Source organism: Hemicordylus capensis, chromosome 1, assembly GCF_027244095.1.
Source record: "Hemicordylus capensis ecotype Gifberg chromosome 1, rHemCap1.1.pri, whole genome shotgun sequence".
Taxonomy (NCBI): Eukaryota; Metazoa; Chordata; class Lepidosauria; order Squamata; family Cordylidae; genus Hemicordylus; species Hemicordylus capensis.
Genome location: NC_069657.1, coordinates 133,496,121 through 133,522,560, shown reverse-complemented (window position 1 = coordinate 133,522,560; position 26,440 = coordinate 133,496,121). Strand labels below are relative to the sequence as shown.

Sequence of the window (26,440 nt, the reverse complement as noted above, 5' to 3'; positions counted from 1 at the left end):
AGTATGCCCCTGTGATGGGTTTGTTAGCTCTGTAGTTGTGTTAGAAAAGGAAAAGTGTTGGTGGGCATAAGATGGATTATCTTATCTTTCATTCAACTTGGTCACTTGCCCTGGAGAACTGAGCTGGCTGGGGCAGAGATCTGGAAAGGTCTTGGGATATTTGGGCTGTTCTGTTCTGCCCCCTGGAAACAACTTGTAATTGAGAAGATTGTGACCAGGAAGCCCTTGAGCTGTGAATGGCTTGAAGGAGAAATCTCCCCCCTTGGGGTTATCCTTTGCTCCAATTGATCCATCATCCCAGCAGCGTGTGTGCCAGCAGCACCCACCACTCTGCATGATTAGCTGCTTGTGTGAAGCGGTTCTCCATGTGAGTTGGGCTGAGATCAACCAGACAAGCAAAGCCAGCTGAAAATGTGGGAATTGCTTGTGTAGTTGGAAGTGGCTTGACCCACCTGACTTCCAGTTCACACAAGCAGTGACCATGTGGGGCAGCACCTGGATGATTTGGGTCCTTAGTGACAATAAACCGAAATAAAAATAAATAAATAAATAAATAAATAATGCTGTTAAGATGATGTATGGCTTGAGCTTTTGTGTCTGTAATAAGGTAGCCTTGCCTGTCTTGCTTAGCTTTGAGCTCTCCAAGAACTCTCCAGTCTGTGACAGTTTGCTGTCACAGCCTGGGAGGTACAAGTATGTGGAGTGCCACTGCCACTTACGAGTGTGTGACCTCTGCCACTTACGAGTGTGTGACCTCTGCCACTTACGAGTGTGTCTCTCACTTTCTTTTGGAGCAGGGAGATGAACAAGAAGCTGCGGGATGAGAGAGATGCCTTTGAAGCCAAGAAATTGGTTAGTCTAAGAAAGAAAATCCTAATCCCCAACCACATTCCTTTTGCCTGCTGCTGTTGCTGTCATCACTTAGCATCATTGCATTTACAGGGAGGACATTGACTAAGAGGCTCTGGGTCTTGAGTGCCTCCATTCAGACGTTTTGTTTCATATCTCTAAGTTTAGAGAGAGCAGTGTGTGTGTTTTACCCAGGCAGTTACCAAGGGCAAATAAGGGCCATCTACTCCTGACTAGACAAGAAACTGTCTACATAATTGGGTGTTCCCTGGACACAACATCTCATCTGAAGCCAACAGCACGCAAGAAGAGGAGCCACAGTTGAGCCTCCATGTTTAAGACTGGACCAGCTCCATCTAGCCTAGGGAACACCTAACTGCTTTTTCTTTCTTTCCACTATTCTGCAAGAGCAGACTGGAATTCATCTCTGCAAACTCCATGCCTCACTTCAGCTGATAGCCAACAGGATTGCCTGCTGGTTTTACTGCTGAAGTGCTTTGTGACTATACCGTTCTAGAATCATGTCACCCATCACGAAGAGGCGAAAAATAGAATGTGTTCCTGTCCTGTTGTTCTTCTTATCTAGGCCTGCTTCTACAAGCAGTTTCTGAAGGGAAAATATAATGTACATGAAACCTATCGCCTGAGTAGATTCCAGCATAAACCAGTAATAATGCATAACCAAAATGTGAAGATGAGCCCAAAGATGACAGCTGTGTTTCCACTGTCAAATATTCCTCTTGATGCTGATTTGACTGCTCATGAAAGAGCGGGAGGTTTGAAGTATGAGGGAGCACAGTTTTGAGTAACTGTTTAGTCTTATGGGCTGTGCATGCACAGGCCACAGATGTTTTTACTTATTTTTTTTAATGAAACTTGAATGGAGATTTATTTACGCTGCTATCTGACTTTGTATAAAAGAGGAGAGAGACGTTTCCAGTGTAATGTGTTTCGTTTTCTTATATGTGTGTGTCTGAGATCAGCTGTATGTCTGAATATGCTGCCGCTCATCTTTGTGATTACTAGTTGTATGTATGCATCTCTAGGTAAATCTGGGGGGTGGGCATCATGTACATATTGCATGCAATCTTTTCTGCATTTGGAACGCTTCTATACAGCTGCAGTCTTCCAGGGCAAAAGTCATGTGACCATTCAAAGCTGCTGCCAGAATCTTGTGACATATTTATTCAGGACATCTATGGACAAGGGATTAATACATTACATGATCAGGAATTCCAATAAAATAATCCCAAATATTAAAATGGGCAGAAAATTGTGATACTACATTCCGCTTACTCCACTCTGTGCCCTGATCTGGCTGGAATGGGCCAGAGAAAGCATAAATGGAGACTAGTTCTTGCAGGTACCTGGCAAGAATCTTGTACAGATTCTTTCCCTCCTCATAGGAATCTCCTTCTGTTTGCATTCTGTGAAGCAGTCATTGCCCCAAATGGTCACACTGAAGGAGAAGATATCTGTGGCAAGAAGCAAGGACTTTATTGCAGTTGCTCCAAAACTGTGGCATGACCTCTCCAATGAGGTGTATATCTGCTCTCTTTGTGCAGATGTTCAAAAAGGATGCAAAACCTCCCTCTTTTAAAAGACTCGTGACTGGTGAATGGGCATTGTAGCCTTGTCTTGCTGTTACTGCTCTACGTGTTAGATTTGATTGACTGTCATGTTTGATTTATCTATTGCTCCTTTTATTGTGCTCCTTCGGGCCAAACTGCATCCAACCTTTAAAGTGAGATTAGCTCTGACAGACTTGGCTCTTCTTAAGGGCAGCACGTTTGGGGCCCTTGTTAACTGGGACCACAGTGAAGTGGAATGAGGGGTTTAACCCTCATTCACTGTTGGGAACTTTCTTTCAAGGTACATAGGAGCTTGAGTCCTCATCAAGCCCATGAGTGGTAGTGTTAAAACCCTCCAACACCTCCCATGATTCATATCTGCGTGGGGCCAATCTACCTGCTGTTAAACACCAAGCCCATCAGGGTTAATAATGTTTTAAAAGTCATGTGTGAGGTGGAGCATATCTTTAAATAAATCATGCATGTATATTGAATCTACTCTAGCTAAGCTCAACATTTCATTTAGCGATCCAATTCTGATTATAATTTATAATGCCGAGTTGTGTTCAGGAGGCACAGACTTACCTTTGTTTCTGTTACTGAAGTTTCCTGCTGTACTATGTTGCTGGTATCTTAATTCAGAAATGCAGCCATATTAGTCTGTAACAGCAAAAATACTAAAGTCTTAAGCTGAAGTATGGCAGAGAATGGAACCAAGTTTTAAAAGTGAGAAATTAAGGCCCAGCGGGGAATAAAGTGCTTAAACAGGGGTGTAGCTATATTTGAACAGGGTGGGGGAGAACAAGTATCCCTTGTTTCTGGGCCGAGTGAGTGAGTGTGTGTGTGTGTGTGTGTGTGTGTGTGTGTGTGTGTGTGTGTAAGTCTGTGAGTGGGGAGTGAGTGCTGATTTATGCATAGGAGCAAGAGAAAGGGCATGTTTTTCTCCATAACCTTACAGTTATATAGGAACATAAGAAACTGCCATATACCGAGTCAGACCCTTGGTCCATCTAGCTCATTATTGTCTACAGACTGGCAGCGGCTTCTCCAAGGCTGCAGGCAGGAATATCTCTCAGCCCTATCTTGAAGAAGCCAGGGAAAGAATTTGGAACCTTGATGCTCTTCCCAGAGCAGCCCCATCCCTGAGGGGAATGTCTTACAGTGCTTACACATGTAGTCTCCCATTTGTATGCAACCAAGGCAGACCCTACTTAGCTAAGGGGACAAGTCATGCTTGCTACCACAAGACCAGCTGTCCTGTGCAGAAAATACATGATGAGAAGAGGGTGAAGAAGGTGGCAGGGGAGGCTCAAGAGCCCATCTTGTTTCTTGTCCCATGGCCCACTCCAACCTTGCGTCACCCCTGTGCTTAAAAGTAATGGAGTGCAGCAAAGTAAGGAAGGTTTCACTCCCCTCCCCCCACCAACACACTTCTCCTTGTATAACAAGTAGATTCCCCAACCCGTGCTTTACTGGTGAAGCATGTTTTTAAGAAACACGAATCTTATTTGGTCCTCAGCAGTGTGACTCTGACTTGCAAGACCTCTGTCTGGAAGCCTCTCAGATCCTGTCCGTCCATCCTCTTTTTTTTGGCCACGATTGCAATTCTTTTTCTCTTGGCATGCAAGTTCATTATGTTTATCATAGTTTCTTATGGCAGCAGGCAGCTCTTTGAAGCCTATTCTAAGAGCATCTTTAGAAGATCTGTGCATAGAAGCAAGATTCTACAGGTGCATCTGATGGAGACATAGATGCACATCTCCATCCACAGTACAGTCTTCAATTGGGCATCCTGATCTGGAGGCCAAATGCATGACTAGAGCTGAACTGAAGCCTCCATGTGATAAATGCAGTGTCCTATAAACCCTTATTGCTCATTTAGTTGAAAGTTAGAAATTTAAGAGTAATGTAGAAATGTAAAGCACATTGTCATGAGACAGGGACCCCCTCTTGTTCTGGAGATATTTTTGGTGTAAGAGCTTGAACTGCTTAGCCTGATGTTTCTGCTTGCATTAAAATAATATCTGTGCATCTTGTGGCTCTTTGCCAAGGATTTCTAATTGCTAGCTGATTCCAGTCTAATTTCACTCTGATGTAATCATGATCCAATCAGGTCACAGGAATGTTTGGCTTAATGATGCGTTCTGTACATCTTGGGATTTGTTCTTGCCTGCAGATTTATGTCGGTCTGCCAGTGCTACAGGATATGTTTTCAAGTATGCTCCAATGTGAAGACTTTGAAATTAGGGAGGTATTTAAAATTAAACGGTATTAAATACCTTGGGATAATTTTTAGCTATTCATATACACATTGGAAACTGCAATCTTTATATAGTTTAAACAAAGGAAATAGTGTGTGTTTGTGTATGTGTGTTCCTGGTGGCTAATGCTTGGAATGATGCACTATTTGTGTGAGGACCGAACATGAGATGTGGAGAGCTGATTATCCATTCGCAGATCTGTCTCTCTCAAAACCATTTTTTAAAGCAGCTAGAGCTTTCCCCCCAAGACCTGGATCAGGATCATGGTACTGCAGTGAAAAGGGGGAAATAGTTTCTTCCCACATTATTTCTAATACATGTTTTCCTCCTAATGGAACACATAGCTTTGGGGGTGAGATTTACACTGGGGGAATGTTCTGAAGGAGTTAAAACTCCTTCCCAGTGCTATGATCCCAATCTAATTTGTGTCCTCTTACAGCTGCTCTAAAACCATGTTTTAAAAGATGGGACAACAGATCACAGTGTCTCATCTAGCTTGGCCCTGAGTTTTTGGGCTATACGAGGATCGCTGGATCACAATCTGGGCATCCTGTGCTATACTGGGTGGTGGGGGAATCCAGAGCAGTGGGTAAAGATGCAGTTATCTACCTGCTGTGGCATAAAACTGAATTCTTCCTTGCTACAGCAGGTGGAAGGAGAAGGATGGGCAAAGGGACAGTGCAGGAGGCACAGTGGCTGCATCCTGATGCCTAAGATCTTTATGTGCTAATAATTTGGAAGGGTTACGTGTAAGAAGAATGCCTGGCCTAATACAGTTTGCTCTTTAGTGGTTGACTTTCCTCTCCATGTTTGCTAATATAGGCATCCAGTGTTGCCATGAGAAGGTTAGGGTATCCAGAGGTGGGGAACTTACTTGGTACTGAGGGCCATTTTGAAAATTTAACATAAGCTAGAGAGAACTTAGTTTTCATCCAGGGCATTGATAGTGGATGTTCCATCATGCCAGCTGTTTCTTCCAATCAAGAGAAGATAAGATCTTGGAATTTTTAATCCCAAATGTTCATATCAGTCACCACTTCTAAAACCCTAAAGTTAGTTTGGAAGTTATAAGATGTGAAAATATAGTATGGGATTCTTTTAAGCCTGTTAGTCACAATGTTTGTGTGTTTGTAACGTTAGAAATTGGACTAGATGTCTACATAGAAGGCAGGTTTCCTAAGACTATAAACCAAAGCCAGTTTCCTCATGCACTGAAGGGGTTACATACAGTATAACCCATATAATTCTAGAGTGAGGTGATAATGGTGTTAATCTGTAAGAGCAAAGGCAGCAGCACACCTTGTGGCACCTTAGAGTAACAAAGTGGTTCCCAACCTGGGGGCTTCCAGATGTTGCTGAACTACAATTCCCATCAGCCCCAGCTACAATGTATTGTGGCTGGGAAAGATGGGAGTTCATCATTGAGTTCAGCAGCATCTGGAGCCACCTGGGTTGGGAACCACTGGACTAACACATTGATTGTAACATAAGCTTTTCTGGACTAAAGTCCAGCAGATGCCTGGAATGTTATCTTCTGTTGGCAGAGGTGTGTGTGTGTGTGTGTGTGTGTGTGTGAGTGATGCGAGAGTGGGAGGGATATAGAAAATAGGGTTGTGTCCCTCTAGTGGTGAGCCCATATTTATTTATTTATTTATTTAACATATTTTTATACTGCCCAAAACTTACGTCTCTGGGCAGCTTACAACAAAAACAGAAAAGCTAAAACACTAGTGAAACAGATAAATGACAACAAACAAATTAAAACATTGGTTAAAATAAATAACAGCAAAATGTTAAAACATTATAACAATTTAAAACCTTAAAACAATATTTTAAAACAAAGTTAAAACTATTAAAACGGTTTTTAATTAAAAGCCTGGGTGAACATATGTGTCTTTAAAGATTTTTTTTAATTGTCAGGGATGGGGAGGCTCTTATTTCAGCAGGGAGTGCATTCCAAAGCATCGGGGCAGTAATGGAGAAAGCCGTTCTCTAGTAGCCACCAGACGAGCTGGTGGCAACTGCAGACGGACCTCTCCTGATTATCTCAATAGGTGGTGGAGTTCATGATGAAGAAGACTTTCTCTTAAATACCCAGGGCCCAAGCTGTTTAGGGCTTTATCGGTTATAACCAGCACTTTGTATTCTGCCCGGAAACTTATCGGCAGCCAGTGTAGCTTTTTCAATACAAGAGTAATATGGTCTCCAAGAGGACCCAGAGACCAACCTGGCTGCTGCATTCTGAACCAGCTGTAGTTTCCAGATGATATACAAAGGCAGCCCCACATAGAGTGCATTACAGTCATCCATTCTGGAGGTTACCAGCATATGTACCACTGTCCTGAGGTTGTTTATCTCAAGAAATGGACGCAGCTGGCATATCAGCTGAAGCTGATAAAAGGCACCTCTGGCCACCACCTCAACCTGGGACACCAGGGAGAGGCTCGGATCCAGAAGCACCTCCAGACTGCATACCTGTTCCTTCCGGGGAAGCATGACCCCATCCAGAACAGGCAGATCAAAGTCATCTCCCACGTTTCAACTCCACACAATAAGTACCTCCGTCTTACCTGGATTCAGTTTCCATTTGTTATCCCTCATCCAGCCCATCACCACCTCCAGGCAGGCATTTAGGGAGGTTATGCCCTCTCCCAATAAGGTTGACATGGAGAAATAGATGTGGGTGTCATGAGCATACTGATAGCACCCTGCACCAAATCTCCTGATGATCTTTCCCAGCGGTTCATGCAGATGTTAAACAACATCAGAGACAATACAGAGCCCTGAAGGATACCATACAAAAGTTCAGATTTTGAACCAAGGGACACCATCTGGAACCTGCCCAAAAGGTAGGAGTGGAACCTACCTGCAAAGCAGTGCCCCCCATTCCCAACCCCCTCAGACGCTCCAGAAGGATACTATGGTCGATAGTATCGAAAGCCACTGAGAAGTCCAAAAGGACCAACAGAGTCTTACTCCCTCTGTCTATTTCCAATTGGAGATCATCCATCAGGCTGACCAAGGCAGTCTCCACTGCATAGTCCACCCAAAAGCCACACTGAAATGGGTCTAGATAATTGGTTTCCTCCAAGACTGTCTGGAGCTGGGAAGCCATGACCCTCTCAATTACCTTGCCCAACCACGGAAGGTTGGAGACAGGCCTGTAGTTACCCAACTCTGAGGGATCCAAGGCAGGCTTCTTTAGAACTGGTATAATGATTGCCTCCTTAAGACAAGGAGGCAACCTTCCCTCCCTCAGAGAAGCATTTATGATCTCTACCAGGCCTCCTACAACAATCCCCCTGGTAGATATTATAAGCCATGCCAAGCAAGGGTCAAGAGAACAGGTAGTAGGCTGCACCACTCCAAGCAGCTTGTCCACGTCCTCAGAAGTCACAAACTGGAATGGATCCAACTTAACCACACAAGAGGAGTCTCTGGACACCTCCACATCAGACACTGAAGTAATTGTGGAGACTGAGTCTAAGTCGGCCTGAATACAAGAGATTTCCCCCACAAAGAATTCATTATACACATCACAGCGGGTAATCGATGGTTCCAGATTCTGATTCAAAGGAGAAGGGGCACGCACCAGCCCTCTCACAACCCTGAACAACTCTGCCGGACATGAACTTGTGGATGCAATACGGACAGAAAATCTTCTCTTCGCCACACATATTGCCTGAGTATAGATCTTCAAATGTACTCTGTTGCAATCTGTCTGATTCGCCAACGTTACTTCTTCTGTTTCCCACCACCATCAGAATTGCCACCCCATAATCAGTGGATACGGCCCCTGTTTCCCCATCTCTAGCCAAAGCCAGACACATTATAAAAGAATCTCACCCAGGTCTCAACTAAACAGAAGCCAAACTATTAAATGCCCCTTCACATGCGAGTACTTGGGCCAGAAAGCCTCGCCCTCACTGTGCCCTGAAGTGGCTCCCCCAAAGGGGCAACCCCCTTTGGTGGTGACCCCACCAGTGGCAGACCCGCTGCACTGGCACCCTATATAGCCCTGAGCAGGCAGGTAGATGGAATCCAGAAAACTGCCAAGTCACCCCCCGGGCCCCAGTCCAGCAAAGCCTCACCTCAGCACAGCAGCCAGTCCTGGGGGACAGATAACAAACAGGGGGGCAGAAGGAGAAGCAAACAGGCCGGCACCCAGTCCCTCACCCTGGGGTTATGAGTATGTAGGGATTATGAGTAAAATAATTTTTTCTCACATCAAGCAATGTATTTAGCTTTTTAAATTTAAAAACAATACTTTGAGCAGAATGAATACTTTCTCAACACCAGCAAATAAGATTTTTTGCAGAAAATACAGAGAACTATTCACATTTCAGAGAAACTATGATGTTGTTATGGAGGGGGGAAATTGCCCCAGCAGAGTTCACAAATTGGCTTTTGTCTCCAGACTGGTACGTTTCCTAAGTAAGGCTGCCAAGGTTCATGTTTGGGATCCAGATTCAGGCACTGCCTCGTAGGCCCATTCATTCATGGGGCCCATTGCATAATATATGGTATGTGTTTGCTGCAAAACTTGTGACCTCAGAAGACTGCAGCAAACATACCACTGTTGGAATGTCAACTTTGATCCAGATCTCGCTTGTCTGCTTTCTTCCATTATAATATATATCACTTGTTCTGTTGTCAATCAAATAGTTAATTTGTTAATCAGTTAATTTTTGTGTGTTCTGTCATCACAATGTTTGTTTCTGTGTCATCTGTTCTAAATGTCAAAGTTACGATGAGTCAATAAAAGCTGGCAAAAACCAGAGAAATCACCAGGAAACTGGTATCTGTATGGCTTTGTGTCTTATAACCATTGCATAAAATGTATTTCTTTTACGGAGCTGTATCTGAACATCATCCAGAGAACTAATCAGATGTTTAAAACCTGGGCTCCAAGTCTGCCCTGAGGCACACGAGTTTTTGAACATAAGAGCAGCCCTGCTGGATCAGGCCCATGGCCGATCTAGTCCAGCATCCTGTTTCACACAGTGGCCCACCAGATGCTGCAGGAGTTGAGGGCATGGAGTTGAGGGCATGGTTTGTTAGTGCTAAGAAAACTCTTGAATGAAACAATTCATATTGGTTGTCAAACTAATATAAATGTTAGTCATTAACAACAACAACAACAACAACAACAACAACAACAACCCTGAATTGTTCTACAATGACTGGGGCTGGGACAGCTATTTTGTTCTTCCCCATCCATTGCTATTGGGATTGCCCGGTACAACGTGCTTGCATGTGTGTCGCAGGTATCTACTGGATATTGTCAGTGACATCATGTATTATTTCACACACCCCTGTGCCATTTTCCAACCTGTGTGTGATGATAGTGGTTTTAAATTTAAAACATTTCCTCTTCATTACTTGAGTAGTGAAGCACTGGATAGAATACTCCAGAGCTGGAACTGCATGCTGAGGGAAGGGCAGAACACAGAAAGGCTGCCTTCCTACTTGGTCATTTCATTTCAAATAACAACTTTAAGTGTGTGTGAGGGAGAGAGAGAATACACACCAGTTGTGGTTTTTAAAATTCTATTTATTTATTTAATTTTACTGTGAGAGGCTGGTCCTTCTCCTGTGCTGGAGCCCCCATGTATCATTTTCAATTTTTTAAAGCAAGAATCCTTTTTATTTATGCAAATTTTTGTCCACTTTAACAAACTGTTCTGAAGCTGGCTTTCAAATAAACACAATAGCATTACAATCTGTGCCCTAAAAAGAAAACCATGCAATTAATTTTGTTGACCTAAAGAATGTCAATCCATATGCTAACTGGGCAAAGGCCTGCCTAAAAAATTGGGGACAGCTCTGCAGACTGGCAGGAGAGTGGACTTCTGGTGCTACCTTGGGCTTTGCAGGAGTACCGTAGTATGGGTTAAAATGCAGCAGGATGCTTTTATTTTAAGCAGTTTGAGGGGCTCTGTGATGGAAAAGCAGTACACCCAGTAACTTTTAAAATATAAGTTTAAACAACTGGACCACTGAAATAATGCTGTGTGAATTCTTTACTCAGTGTCTGCAACTCAACAGACCTTAAAGTTCTGTCCCCTCTGCTTCAAAATGTTGGTTGTGGTGATTAACTGTGAGCATCTCGCCCAAAGGGAGATCTTAGTTGTCATAATTGGTTGAATGGTTTTCCCATTCTTAGATGACTAATTCTACCTGGTGTTCTTTAATTTTCAGGTACCTCAGAGCAAGGTACCCCTGCTGAAGAAGGGCTCAGTGATAGACAATTATCTAGTGGAGGAGAAGCCAATCAAACGGTTAGAGTGGAGTATGTTGTGTTGTCTCCCCAGTGCATGCTCTGTCAGTATTTATCACAGTCAGTCTGTAGATCAATTTGTCCTCCCCATTCATCCTTTTCAGCTGAACAAATGTGGGCAGTGCAGTAGATTGCGGTAATGGGTGTCATCACTGGGTTGCACTTTGGTGAACAAAAGACTGGTGGTCAAATGAGATAGTATATGCAGAGTGGGATTCTGCCTTGATCGCAAGAGGAGTTCCCACACACACCCCTCTGCCATCTACCTATTTTTATGGGAGGGAAGGACATGCCACCAGAGTTGCTATGCCATTACAATGGCACTTGGAACCCATCAACACAGTACGTTTCTGGCCCACACAAGTAGCTCTGGCCTCCTTTGGAAAGGATACCATTTGGGCAAAAGGGAATAATTGTTTATGGATGTGGCTAATCAGGATGATTGCCCCCAAAGCATGGGAGTTGCTCCTAGCCCTATTGGTACTCTTTCAGACAATGTAATTTTGGTCATTCATTCATAATTTTTGTGGGTGCTGACACTTTTTCACAGTGTTCCTCCACGGGGTGGATGTAAATATGTCCTAAGGAATCTGGAGCCTGCTGCACTCTCCTTCTGTCTCGCATGAAAATCTGTTGGTCCTTATTTCATTGTTCATTTGAATAAAGCTGCTATAAATGTTTGCACTGAGTACGTTGACCCTTTTGGCCATTTCTTCCTGTCATCTGAGGCCTGAGCACAGGCAGCTCTTCCCTGGAGATTCTCCTTTTGTCCTTCCTTGTTCCAAAGAAGACGTGACTTCGGAAGAGCCTAACAAGAAAAATTGTCAATTCCTCTTGACCAACATGACCAGTCTGAAACAGGAGAAAGGAAGTACTTCATTCATGGAGGAATTTGCAGCCCCTAGGAAAACAGAGGGGCAACAAACTGCAGGAAATGGTGAAATGCCAATGTATCCGAAGGGCAACACTAGCTGGAGAGAAATGACATGTGCCTCTGCCGATCCTCCTTTGCTCCCAAGAGAGCAGCCCACTGGCAATGAAACTGGGGTGAGTGTCGCTATCGGGAGGCATCTGCTAGGCTTGTATATCAACCTATTGAATTTCTGAACCATTTGAGAAGGTGGGCTTCCTGAAAAAATATACTGGACAGTATAACAGCAGATTTTATAATAGATAGATAGATAGATAGGCTGGAAGCAGAGATGAAAGTTTGGGCGGTATAGAAGTTTGATAGATAAATAACCATCTATTGCTACTGCTGAGATGTTATATCACTGGAATTTTTACAACAGTGAATCTTGCAGCAGAATCTTACATTTTTTGGAAAAAATACCTCCTGATCCAATTTAGTCAAATGCTATACCACAGGTGGATTTTCCTGGATTGATATTAACTGGTTTCCCCTTAGTAGCTGGTCATGTCTTAGAACTCTGATCAGTAAGTGTATACTATGGACCCTGATCAGATTATTCTCCCCGCTCCCTTGCTGGGATTGTGCTCTGGGATAAATGGGGAACAAGCTATTCACTCCACTAAGGGAGTTGAGTGAATGACTGAATTGGCAGATCCCCCATTTAATTGAACACAGGCTCATCCTGATCCTGTAATGTTGAAACTGCTAGACTATGTGAGCCTATGTACCACTCCTGACCTTTCCCCAGGTAGGTACATTAACTGGGTGGGTTGTGGGGGACAAAAATAATATTGCCTCAGTCAAAGCCACTGATCCTGCAAACTGAAACATGGGTGTGAACTTACTCACATTAGTGTTTCCCTTGTTTTCCCCCAGCTATCTTTTAAATATAGCTTATATCCTGGCTTCATAAACTCTTCTTTGTCTTCTTTTGCTAATGACTGGTACTGACCTCAGACCACTGAGTCAGTTGGCTCTTCTCCAGATCGTCTCTTCAAAGTGGTTTTTCTTGGGAACTCTGGAGTTGGGAAGAGCTCCTTTATCCATCACTTCTGCTACAACAGATTCTTGGCTGAGATCAGCTCAACTATTGGTAATGGGGATATTTCCAAAGTATAGAAATGAGGGAGGGGCATTCAGAAGGGAAGTGGAAGAAAGCTTGAAGTGATCCTTGAACAATTTGTTCAACATGTTCAGAGCAAGAATGACTGAAAAGTATATATGCCTTGCTTACTGCTAATATTAATTTGCTAATCTCTGTCCCTTCCCACTCCCCTATGTTCTACACTACACATTGTATTAACAGCTATGATTTTTAAAAGTCAAACTGTGTGTAGATACTTTATAATCTGAGTTATGTTTCATGGATAGGTACAAAAGAGGACAAGCAGTGCTGTGAGATTTTGAAATTACTCCAGATTATTTGTCCATTATGGTAGCCAGGTTCTCTGCTGGAGAGAGCATTTATACTTTCCAAAGTGTAGCTTTCTGCACCTTGGACCATCCCGGCCCTAGATCAAAACAAGTGACTGTTTTTTCCCTTGCAGGCATTGACTACCAGGTGAAGAGTTTGATGGTTGACAACACACAGGTGGCTTTGCAACTGTGGGATACAGCCGGACAAGAGAGGTAAGGAACTTGGTGCTATCTGGTGCCTTTTTAAAAGCACCTAATGATGTCAAAGGCAGACTGTACTGTGGAGATGGCCTTTCCTTCTAAAACATCTCCCTTCTCTAACTTGAGTTAGCTCTTTGTAAAGTAGAACGGATCCTAGAACATGACCTAAGGCATGGGTGGACAAACTTGGCCCTCCAGCTGTTGTTGAACTACAACTCCCACCTTCCCCAGCCACAATAAATTGTGATTGGGGGTGATGGGAGCTGTAGTTCAGCAACAGCTGGAGGGCCAAGTTTGCCCACCCCTGAACTAAGATCACACAGTACAGCCACCTTGTGGCGAAGTACAGACAGCTAAGCAGTCTTTGTGTGATCAGTGTGTGGACGAGAGACCTTTTGGGGATGGGTCTGTAGCTCCATGGGAGAGCATCTGTTTTGTGTGCAGGAGGTCTCTGGTTCAATCCCTGGCATCCCCAGATAGGGCTGGGAAACACTCCTCCCTGGAACCTTGGCGAAGCGGCTGGCTTGGTATAAGGCAGCTTCCTATGTTTTTATGTAAAGTGGACAAGGCCCTCTGTACCTCTTCCACCTTCTCAGGTTTAAGGGGGTGCTTTAATGACTCTCTCCTCTCTCTCAGTGACAGCAGTGCTTCTGCAGATAAGGGAGGTGCTAAAGCAGTCCTCCAGAATCCCCACGAGCCAGATGGGACTTTGCATTCTCTGCACTGATTGCAGGACCAAAGATGCAGGTGGCGTGGCAACGGCTGAGCAAAGCCAACCATGGTAGCGCCAACCTCTGAACTAGCAACTGCCTCTTTCTCTGCTATACTGACACAGTTAGAATCACTGGGGGATCTGTTTCATTGATCTGTTGTTGTGTCACTGTCAGCCAGCCTGTTGTTCCAAAGGGTCCAGAATCTCCTTCATACACCACTTTGTGTGTTGAGTTACATTGAACTGTTCGCAATGCAAAGGCCCTGCAAGTCCAGGTTTGGGGTGTGTGGAGGGCAAGGAATTGTCAAAATATGTTAGGTTTGATTTGACCTTAGGTTCCAGAGTATCACTAAGCAATATTTTCGAAGAGTGGATGGGGTGCTGGTCATGTATGACATCACGGCAGAATGCTCCTACATGGCAGTCAGAAACTGGATGACTTGTATCCTGGTAAGAACCTATTACAAGTGAATACAGACAGCTTTACAAATACCAGCCTACTATATTCTTTGGCACTGTGTTCCCCAGTGGTGGTTGCTGCTTATGTGGGGGCAACCTAGAGGAGGGAAACATGGCCCACTGTGGTAGCACAGGGCCACAAGCAGTGCTGGTCTGATTTCCCTGACAAAGGGGATGACAAATCCATGGTGGCAAGAGCTGGGCATCTCAGGAGCTGGAGGCATGCGCGGAGTCCATGTGCATGCTAACGCCACTGGAACACATTGATAGTTGGGGGGAGCACTGTGAGTACGGCAATGGTGGCAAGTGGAGGAGGAGCAGGGGTGGACCTGTTCTCCTCCATGTTAAAGGGGCTGTGTTTTAAGAGGGATTGGGCGGCAATTCGGACGCCGAATCACATTTTGGCAGGCACATCCCTTACCGTAAGTGTATCTTATATCTGCTCTAAAACTTGAATTTGAGGCAGAGCTGGGAAATTAAACGTTTCTTTTCTTCATCCTGAGAATGTTTCTGTGGAAAGCATTAAATGGCTTATTTTGTTCTGCAGGATATGGTTGAAGAAGGTGCAGTGGTATTTCTGCTTGGAAACAAAATAGATGCAGCAGACAAGAAGACACCCAAAGTGCCCAGGACTGAGGGTGAAAGACTAGCAAAGGTTTGACTCTTGGTACCTCCTGCTTCTCTAGGCACTAAATCTCTTCCACCTCCTTGTGAAGTTTATAGCATCTCCTATGCTGGTCAAATAGTTTGAAAATAGTAAGGGAGCTCTTATGCATAAAAGCATTTCTGAGTATGATCCTGCACTAAGGAAAGTGAATTGAAATGGGAGGTACAGGATTTGTGCCAGAAAGGTAAATCCTAAGGGTCAAACTAGACATTCACAAGGAAGCACCTCCCTTCTTAAACAAACAGTTGTGTGTGTGTGTGAGGGGGTATAATTCTGATAGGGACTGTGGCATGCAGGGAAGGAAGGTTAATTGTTTCCTCTCATGTTGTTTTCCCACCAAAAATTGCTCCTCCTGGATGCTGTTCACTACAAATAGCCACTCCTGGGGGGCGATTTTTCTGAGAAAAAGGTGTCTGAGAGCAATGCTGGCCCCAGCAAAAAATTGAGGGGGCACAAAAGGGGCAATGTGGATGAGCTGCATCCCATACTTTAGATTTCTGAAACAGAACAAGTGTTGGGGGCAACCACTTTTCTGAGGGGGTGCTTGCCCACCCTCTGGAATCACTCTTGTCTGGGAGGAAGAGTTCCCTCTTTGCCCATGTGGCCACTCTGTTACTTTAAAAGAAGAAATGCTTCTAAGAGCACCTCCATAAAATACACTTCCACAAATCAGTTGGCCCTAAAGTTTACAGTCCTAAAGGATACTTTGACAGCAAGTCTCATAGGAATCAGAATAAACACTTTTGTGATTAAGGACTAGTAACATGTGGGAAGGAACTGCATCAATTGACCAACTTGCACAATTGATTCCTACAGATAGAGTGGAGCAGCATAGAAAATAGCAAAAGAGAAGCCAAGAGGAACCATTCGTTCCTCGGACTCCATCGTGGCTTTTAGAAAGCTTGTAAAGACTTGGCTTTTTACCCAGGCTTTTACATAATCGTTTTTACTGCTGCTTCTGGGTGTTTTTATTTGTTGTATTGTTTTATGCCTGTTTTTATATGTTTTTATACTCTTAGCATGTTGTTTTTATTGTGTTTTTATTGTATGTTTTTAACTTTTGTAAACTGCCTTGGGGCTATATTTTAACGAAAGGCGGTATAAAAATGCAAAAATAAATAAAGAAAAATAAATTACCATACCACTCAGGTAGTGTGTGAGTTGGCTTGGTCCCATTCATTCACATGCATGCCCCCTCCAATAAGCTGCTTAGATTGGGGCTCTCTACCCTATTCTGCCTACAGAGCTACCTTGGAATGTCAAAGCCTTGTGTGAGTGGTCCTGCTGAAATGAGGCTTGGTCCACATGAATGAGGCTTGAATCATATAAACTACCTAGGTGAAGGCTGTTCTTTTTATAGTGTCAAGCACAGCTGAAGGGGTCCCAATGCTGAGAAGTCCAATTTGACCTTCTGACTAGTATCTTTGACCCTGTGCTCCTCCATCCCAAGCCAAGTACTAAAAGCCTCTCCTCTGTATGACAGGCATCCCTGACTCGGCCCTCAACTAGACTACTTTAGTCGTGCGAGTTCACATTATGAGGCAGCAAATCCAGGTTTGCTGCTGTGTGTAACTCTCTGTAGCCAGCCTCGATTCTCACAAAAGGGAATCTGTATGATCCATGAGTTGATCATCTTCTAATTTTTACTTGCTGGTATGCACCTGAGCAGCCTTAAGGGTAAGGAAAATGTCTTCTTTCCTGTCCTTCGTCAAGGATAGTCTTTATGGTTGCATTATAACGCAGTTCCCAACCTGTTAAAACTGCCGAAGGCTATAGTGACTGGGGATGATGGGAGCTGTAGTCCATCATCTGGGGACCCTGGATTATAATAACGCTGAGAATCACAAGTAGTGTTTGGTAAGCCCCTGGTGGCGCAGTGGTAAAACTGCCACCCTGTAACCAGAAGGTTACAAGTTCAATCCTGACCAGGGGCTCAAGGTTGACTCATCCTTCCGAGGTCGGTAAAATGAGTACCCAGAATGTTGGGGGCAATATGCTAAATCATTGTAAACCGCTTAGAGAGCTCCGGCTATAGAGCGGTATATAAATGTAAGTGCTATTGCTATTGCTATTGCTAAGGCAAGGCATTTTCAAGGTGAGTTGAAACACACTTCATGAGTTCTGGTTTTTATGTATAAACAAGAATTCCTCATATGATTTGAATTTGCTGGAACATGCATTCACTTAAGCGAGATTTCTACAGGAACTGGTTTTCTGTTTGCAGGAATACAAAGCTGTCTTCTATGAGTGCAGCGCAATGACCGGCTATAACGTTCTGGAGCCCATGCTACATATGGCAAGGTTTGTGCAAAGATTCCATTGACTGGAAGAGAGGCAGCGCCTGTTCCACACTCAACTGTGGCAAAGTTGCTGGGTGCAGGCTAAGCAAGAGTATTGAGTGACACTTGGCGGGCTTGTTCTGATGAAGAACAGTGTGGTGGTTCCTGTTGTCTTATTTATGTATTTTTCTATGTAAACTGCTTTGAGAACAGTTGTAGAGCAGTATATAAATAGTCATCATCATAGTCATAGTAGTAAAACCAAGAAGGGTCCAAAGGTGCATGAGGATCATTATTCTCTTGATCTGTGTTTGCAAGTTTCCTGATGTACTTGGGAAGCCCTGCCATGCCATCATTGCTAAATAATCTGTGCTTTTCAAAAGGTGGCGGATGTCTTTATCTGTAAGATTAAGTGAATAACTGATACTTTTAACAGAAAACTATGAGATGAGATGCGCAGCTACCATACAGCATCATCTCACACTCTTGTGAGGCAGGATAATGGAAGCATCTCTATTTAACGTTTGGAGAATGGAGGGACAGGGTCTAAAGCCAGTTCTGATACACTGTGGCTCCATCCCTATCCCAATCCTGCAGCCTGCAATCTGGTTTTAACTGGAGATGCCAGAGACACAGACCTTCTGCAGGCAACACATCACGTTTTCTTTTAGGAATGTGCCCAGAACCGCTCCTCCGTGTTCCAGAGGCAGCGGGGGTGCTCCCTTAAGGGCAGGGGAGGGTGCACTTACCCCTCCTGCCACACTTCCCCCGCTGGTGCTCCGTGGTATCAAAGCTCCTTGGGGCGGCAGCATACCTCCCTGCTGCCCTGTTGCTGTCCTTGGCCAGAAGTACCGGGCGCGTGTGCACCTGTCTCATGCACACGCACAGCAGATGAGCACGTGTGCATACGATGGGCACATGCATGCCCGGTACTTCTGGCTGAGGATGGCAACGGGGCGGCAGGGAGGTATGCTGCCGCCCCAAGGAGCTTTGATACAACGGAGCACCAGTGGGGGAAATGTGACAGGAGGGGTAAGTACATCTTCCCCCACCCCTAAGGGAGCATCCCCGCTGCCTCCGGAATCCAAAATGGCCCTGGTGGCCAAAACGTTTCGGAGGCTTCTATAATGGCCTCCGAAATGTTTTGGGCACATCCTTATGTTCTTTACCAATTGTGAGGACCGTAACCAAGAACATTTGAGAGGGAGTGAGGCTATCTTGAATTGAAGCACTCGTAATAACTTGGATTTAAGATGTTCAGCCCAATCCCATATACGAAAACTCTAAAGTAAGCCCCACAGAGTTCAGTGGGATTTTCTTCTAGTAAAGTTACAAAATAATGTACCCATTGAGGTCATTCCACCCGTCCAGGTGGGTGGGGTGGGGAAGCTTGTTTTACTCCCCCCCAGACAAGCAGTGTTATGATTCTGGGAGCACAGACCATGCTCCCAGATGAGCAGTGCTGCGTGGTTCAGTGCAGAGCTCCCGAGGCTAGGATGACCCGTTGCAGCCTCTGGGAATCCCACAATGCACCGTGCGACATGCACAATGCACTGGAGGATTCCCCCAAGAAATGGGTGCTCTAGGCACCTATCTCTGTGTGAGGCTGAGCTGGAAGCAGCCTGGCTTGCACATGAGCAGCAAACCTGGGTTAAGGGAGTACTCGCTCCCTTAACCTCGGGTAACCACTGGGCTAAAAAGCCAGGCTAGGGGACATCGCCCTGCTGGGATTGGGCCTGATCCCGGCAGTTATCATGTGCAGCCTAACCCAGACTGGGTGTCCCTAGCCTAGGTTAGGCTGAATGTGAGAACAGGTTCTTGGTCTCCACGCATTTGAATTTGACAGTTCATGGGTTTGTTCCATCAGTGCCTTCTGGTGTGCTACGGCAGAGTTCATCTTGGTGTTCTGAATTTCCAGCGTAGCATAGACCATCCTTTCACTGCAAAATAATCTATTTTGCTACTTCCTCCCCAGTTAACAGCCTGAATTTGTTCCTATGTCTGAGTTTTCTTTAAAAGGTAGCTATCTCCTTCCTTCCTGATGCTGATCCACAAATGTGCTTATTGTTACAGGTTGCTGGCAGCACATGAGGACAAGCAGAGAGAGCAGGCCTTGCACCTGGAGGAATGCAACACAAGGGAGGGATGCTGCTTGTAGCAGGACTCTGGCTATCCTTCCGGAATATATGATATGTATATATAAAAAATATAAAAATAAGAATGTACAGGATAGACAACAGGGTAGTTCTCCTTCAAGCAAGAGGGGCCATGTTAGAACTGGAAGAAGGTTCAAGAGATCTTTTTAAGAACACAGCATTGCATCCAAATGTGACATCATGTATAGCTGCAAATCAATCAAGCTTTCTCTCCGTTGCTGTAAAGCCGTGCTTCAGATGATAACTCAGGGATGCAGCGCTGTCAGCTTCTCAGTAAAACCATGCAAGACTGTTTTGTTTCTCACCATCTGTTGGAGACACTCAAACAGAAATGGAAGGACAAATACTTGCACTGGCTTTATTGAATAATAAAGAGATGACTGCTTTTATTCAGAAAAGTGAAACCATGTTTCAATGGGTTTTAACTACAGGAAGGCTGATCTAGGCATTTTGCCCACCCCTAGTCCACCTCCAAGTTTACCAAATCTCTGAAAGTAGCTCAGCAATGGAATAATTGATCATACTTGGGCAATTTGCAGAATCTCCTTTTTGGGGTGGCTTTCAAGGAAACCTCTGTCAGGAATCCAACTGGTACCAATTCCAACTCTCTTTATTTACTTAGAAGGATGCTTGTAGAGCCTCCCGAGGCATGCCTGAGAGTGCAGGTTGTAACAGGAATATGGAGAGCCCCCTGCAGGAGATTCCAGGTTCAATCTCTGCTATCTCCAAGATGGGGCTGAGAGAGATTCCTGCCTGGAACCTTGGAGAAGCTGCTGCCAATCTGTGTAGACAATACTGAGCTAGATGGACCAATGGTCTGACTCAGTAGAAGGCAGCTTCCTATGTTGCTATGGAGCTTCCTTTGCTTTCCCCACTACTTGTCTGTCCTGTTTTCCAAGTGCAAAGCTAAACATGCAGGTCCAGCAAGAAGTGGTCCTTGTAGTACTCTTATGGGTAGCTTCTGGTGACACATAACTGGGTTGGAGCAGAAGTCCATGTCTTTGCATTTGCCTCCCTGTTAGTGCTCCTGCCAGGGGCGTAACTATAATAGGGCAAGGGGAGACAGTTGTCTGGGGGCCCACTGCTTTGGGGGGCCCCCCAGAGGCAAGTCACATGACTGACTCCCCTAGCCGCACACCAGCCCAGGCTTCCTTCAGTTGTATTCATCCTCCGAAACTGATGTGAGTGTGAAGACCTGGAGCTACCAGAACAGCAGGTCTTTCTCTAGTACCATTCAATGACTTGCATCGTCCACAATTCACAAAACCTTTAAAAAAATAATTTAGTATGATGTTCTATTGTGGCACATAGGATATCTATCTATCTGTCTATCTATCTTCATGAGCTGAGCTTCAGTGAGGGGGGCCAATTTAAAATCTTGTCTCTGGGCCCACTCCAACCTTGCTACGCCCCTGGCTCCTGCGCAACGCAGAGTGCATAGGAACACACTGTCTTCCTGTCTTGCTTGCTTTTCCATTCTTGCCACCTCTGTTAATGTTAATATAAGTGGCCATGGGGTGGTGCTGTTCTGTCTAGAAGAATGGCTTTCTAAGATAACTTTGCCAGCAAATGTAGTCAGTTTTTGAAATGTAAATAATGGAGGGCAGAGAAATGCAGCTGCCAATGCAATCCAAAAGGGTATCAATTCAGTAGAAATCCACTGACCTTCATAAGGCAATATGCTTTACAATGCAGTTGCATTTCGGAGGTAAGTGAGTAGTAATAGAACAGTTTCCTCCCCCTCATTTTCCTGTTTCATCACGTGTCGTATACACTCTGTTTTCTTCAAAAGATACTTGTATTTTCAGTTTAATGTTTGTTTTATTGGAGGAAAAAGTCAGGGCAGCATACAAATCACTTAAATAACAATTTTAAAATATGTAAGCAACTTTTAAAACATTTTTAATTTTATGCTGTTTTAAATTGTTAAACTGTTTTAACCTTTTATATTTGTTTTAATTCTTTTTATTTCATTGTTAACCACCCAGAGACGAAAGTTTGGGTGGTATATAAGTTAAATGAATAAATAAATAAGTAAATAAACATGCCAAGGGAAGGAAATGAAAGCAAGTCTTGCATACAGCTTCCCATGCAGTCTGGAGACCGTGACAACCTACTCTCTGTGAGTGGGTGAGAGTGAGTCTGCCTAAAACCAGTTTCTGGCTCAGAATTTTGGCAATCAAAACTCAGTTCCTTCTTCCTTGGGACAAAGTGAGGTCCTTTCCCACACTTGGACGATCAAGAAGATATTTCCTGGGAAGATTTGAAACAGGAAGCTAGCCATACAAGACTGCACAGGACCTGTCAACCATCTGGTCTAGCAGAAACCGACACAAATGGAAGCGCTGCGTGGCATGCATTTAGCATGCAAGCACTGGAAAAGTTCTCTTTCAAAATGCTTCATTTCACTTCCGATGCTTTCCCTCATGGTGCTAGAGAAAGTTAATCTGAGCACTCTGCACAAAAACTTCAGTCTACTTTTAAGAGTTTCCATTAGGGTTAGCTGAGAGCCAGATGCTGCTGTGTCCTTCAGTCTGTGCTACTTGTGAACAGAAAGCACTCCAGCCGCATACATGCTGGGTGGAAGAGATGCAGCTCAAGCAAAAGCTATTTTGAGGCGTCATCATGCAGAGAGGCTTTCCTTTATCATCCTGTTCCATTGTTCCTCAGCAGTGACTCAGATTCCTGTGGTGCTGGTCCAGTATTGTTCTTGCAGGACACGAAGGGAAGTGGAATTTATGCCTCTCAGGATAGCTGATGAGATTTTTTACTCCTGACTCCATCATAACATCCATAAAAGGAAATGTGAGGCATAGTTAGCATAGCAGAAATACTTTGAGTAGGCTTGCTCTTCCACACACCAGGAGGGATGCTTCATTTAAAACTAGAAAATACACCAGCAAAAAAAGCCACCAGCGCTGGGAGGGTGGGGCTCACACAATCATGCTCATGACCAAAGGCTGCAGGATCATAGCCCTATTCTGACATTATGTATTGGGAATGTAAAGATGTCTGCACACTTGTATATATTTTTGTGTGAATGACTGTACCTGCATTCATTTTAAAAGTGAATGTGGGTACAGGCCCCCTCAAATGCATGGGGCAGTTAAGAAGTGTACTGCTGTACTTAAGTGTTCAACATAACATGAATAACTGCTCATGTACACAGATCTGTATCTGTATACACTGTATGCTCATTGTGTAGTATTCACTATAATGTCTGAATAGGGCTCAAGTGCAGATTATTTATAATGCAGCATGGATAGAACTTTCAGAGCATTGGATATCACCCCAGCTGCAATATTTAGCAATGAAGGGAACTCATATATTCCACTAAGAGATCAAGTGATGTATGTGCATGTGTGAATCAGCCATATACCTCATTCTTACAGCTGCTTTGGCTGTAGCACCTTTTCTATGTGATCTCCATGTAGCATCTGAAATCTAGATATGACAGTCATAGAAAGCTGTTTACCCCATGAACTACTTTCCTGCGATGTGTTTGATCCCACAATCTCATGTAGGTGTGTGCTTTTTAATGGCATCCAAAATCCAATTTTATAGCTGCAGGCCAGGTTACATTCAGCTGTATCGTTGAGGGGGTGTGAATGCCCATGCTCTCACAACCAGTTGATATACTTCACAGTTTAACTCCTATCCTGTTCTGAGATGAGTAGGAGGAAATAACCTGTTATGAAAAGTAGATGCCCCAGTTCCTACATTGGTGGGTCATGAGAACTGCTGCTCATGAGAACGATGAGTGACTCAGGGAGCTATTTGGGTCAAAGAGTCTTGCTTCTGGTTTGTTTGTATGTCCTGTATCTTCAGGCACAGAGGGTTGCCAACACTGTGCTTGGAAGGGTTGCTGTACTTTTAGTGGGGTTCTATGAGCAGAACTTCCACTGGTGAAAACTTGAGTTGGCATGAATCTTTGAAGTGACAGTCACTCTGTGTGTGTGTGTATGTGATATGAGAACATTCCCCTCGACTGTACACACACTTAACTACATAGCTGGTTCTTCTATTACAAAGTTCCCCATTATCCCCTGAATTGCCAGCTCCAGATTCTGGGGGACCTTCAGGTAGTCCAGGCCTGCTCGACTTTGGCCTCCCAGCTGTTTTTAGACAACTCCCATAATCCCCAGCCACAGTGGACAATAGCCAGGGATTATGGGAGTTGTAGGCCAACATCTTCAGGAGGGCCAAAGTTGAGCAGCCCTGTATAACCTCTAGTATGCTCAGCTGCAACAGCCTTTGGCTGGGGATTATGGGAGTTGTAGTTAACAACAACTGGGAATCCCTGTTAGAGAGTACACTGTCCTCAAGGCATTTTTTCACATAGGGCTTTCTGCATCTCCACTAGATGGAGGTGTGCATTCAAATATTGGCCAGATTTACCCCCAAAGTCCCTGAGAGCTACCGGGGAGCACCTCACACACACAATTCGGGTTTTTCATTGCACATTAGAGTGTAGCTTTATATCCAGGGTAAAAAAATCCACTTTTTGCATCATTTTGGGGGGGGGCAACTTCGAACTCGCAGTAAACCCAAGGTAAAGCCCACTGTCTGAAAATGCTCTAGGTAATATGCCCTTTTGGGCAGAGCTGTCAAAGCTGCACAGAGGAGAGGGCAGGTGAGCATGTAAAAAGCAGGCATCAACACCTGCCAGACTGAGCAAGTGGTGACACTGAGAAGCAGCAGCTAACTCTGGTCCTTGCCAGGATGCTCAGGCCGATGCCCAAAGATGAAAACTTTCTCCCCACCACCACCCCGCTGCCTTGGGCTGCGCTATCTTCTCTACTGCACTGAATCCAACCATCTACTCTAACTGGAAGAGAACAGAAGTGGGAGATACTTCAGGGCAACGGTGAGTTCACAGGTCCTGTAGAAATATGGTTGTCAAAATGGCTATAGATTGTCACCATGTTGAAAGTAAACATTTATGTCTTTTCCCCATCGGAGGATAAAAATTGCTGTCAGACTGAACTTGCCTATGTTTCTGAAACATATTGAAAACATTAACACACATTCATACAATTACCCCTTTGCCATCCTTTTAGACAATATTTCTGGAGGTAAAGGTAAAGTGTGCTGTCAAGTTGATTTAGGCTCCTGGCAACCAGAGCCCTGTGGTTTTCTTTGGTAGAATACAGGAGGGCTTTACCATAGCCTCCTCCCACGCAGTATGAGATGATGCCTTTCAGCATCTTCCTACGTCACTGCTGGAATAAGCCAATACAGTTCCAGCTAACTTTACACATCTGCAAACTGATTAGCCCATTGTTAACAGCAGCAAATGTCTGTGGTTGCTTATATCCCCAGTAAGTCATATGTGAATGAGGCATCACCCTATATCAATAAACCTTGCTTCTTAAGATTAAAGCTCTGTATTTTTTAAAGGGGGAAGGATCATAAAGATGTTAAATACTATGGGAGAGGTTGACCAGAGAGGGAGATTCATTCAGCAAAAGTACAAGCTGATCATGCCAACTTAGTGAAGGCTATTTCCTTGCGAGTAGACTTGAATGTATTCTCCAGAGTTACTGACAGAGCTACCTAGCAGGAAGACAGATGATAGCTTAGAAAGTCAGGTAAAGAAAGGTTGCCGAGTGGTTTGGATACAAATTTCAAGAACAAAAGTCATTTTAGGCTGGAAATCACAACCTTTTGATCAAAAGCAGATTCGGCAGGCTAGGATGTGTAACAATCAAAATAGCTGTAGAATGATGCTGTACAGAACATGAATATTTCTATAGCTCTGTCACATTAAGGCAGGGGATTCTCAAGCTTGGCTCCCCTTCAGCCATGGCCTTCAGTCATTGTGACTGCTGGTGATGGGAGCTGCAGGCCAGCAACATCTGCTTGAGAATCCCTTCACCCACGTATATCTAGACATAGGAAGGCTCATTACAATTCAGGACACAACCCGCCCCTTGCACCTCCAGTGCCCCCACTACAAATACACCCACACCCACACACATGCATTTTTCTCCAGGGCCCTTTTTCTCCAGGAGAAAAAAAATGACATGTAGGGACAAGTTCAAAAAACATCTTATGCTATTTTTATCAATGAAATTGTGTTGACACTATTGCATATATTCCAGCTTTCCTTTCAAAAGATTCCCCCCCATCCCCACTTTTGGACTTAACATGTTCAGTAGTGTAACATCTACCGGCATCCTGAGGAGTCTCACTGCATTATGTGTTTTTGCTGAATGCTCTGAAAGTCGCTCTTGACAGGCTAATTTGAGAGAGAGATACAACTTTAGAATGAAGTATTGCTTGCTGAGCCCAAGGCTGCTGCAGATGCTTAAGGCAGCCCCAATGCTGTTGAGGTTGAGCAGTTGTGCAAGCCATGAGAGTAACTGCAACAGTGCTGCTTGCACATCCGGCTCCTCCTCAACAGTGTTGGGTCTGCCTTGGGTCTCCACAGCAGCCCTGGGCTCAATAAGCAATACCTCATTCTAAAGTTGTACCTCTCTTTAAAATGAAGAGCACTGCTGAAACACTGCACATAAATAAATATCTAAAGCAGGGCTGCTCAACTTCGGCCCTCCTGCAGATGTTGGCCTATAACTCCCATAATCCCAGGCTATTGGCCACTGTGGCTGGGGATTATGGGAGTAGTAGTCCAAAAGCAACTGCTGGGGGCCTGAGTTAAGCAGGCCTGATTTAG

General features: G+C 44.4%; 1 protein-coding gene across 1 annotated transcript in view; it reads left to right on the top strand.

Moving 5' to 3' along the window:
• CRACR2B (calcium release activated channel regulator 2B) overlaps positions 1 to 21,711 on the top strand; it is a 60,118-nt gene extending 38,407 nt beyond the window's left edge. Inside the window, exons 10-18 of the mRNA XM_053308952.1 lie at positions 795 to 852; positions 10,883 to 10,962; positions 11,690 to 12,008; positions 12,832 to 12,967; positions 13,422 to 13,503; positions 14,539 to 14,653; positions 15,210 to 15,317; positions 17,554 to 17,630; positions 19,682 to 21,711. Of these exons, the coding sequence (XP_053164927.1) occupies positions 795 to 852; positions 10,883 to 10,962; positions 11,690 to 12,008; positions 12,832 to 12,967; positions 13,422 to 13,503; positions 14,539 to 14,653; positions 15,210 to 15,317; positions 17,554 to 17,630; positions 19,682 to 19,766 (1,060 nt within the window). The 3' untranslated portion in view covers positions 19,767 to 21,711. The remainder of the gene's footprint in view (positions 1 to 794; positions 853 to 10,882; positions 10,963 to 11,689; positions 12,009 to 12,831; positions 12,968 to 13,421; positions 13,504 to 14,538; positions 14,654 to 15,209; positions 15,318 to 17,553; positions 17,631 to 19,681) is intronic.
• Positions 21,712 to 26,440: the final 4,729 nt, after the last annotated feature.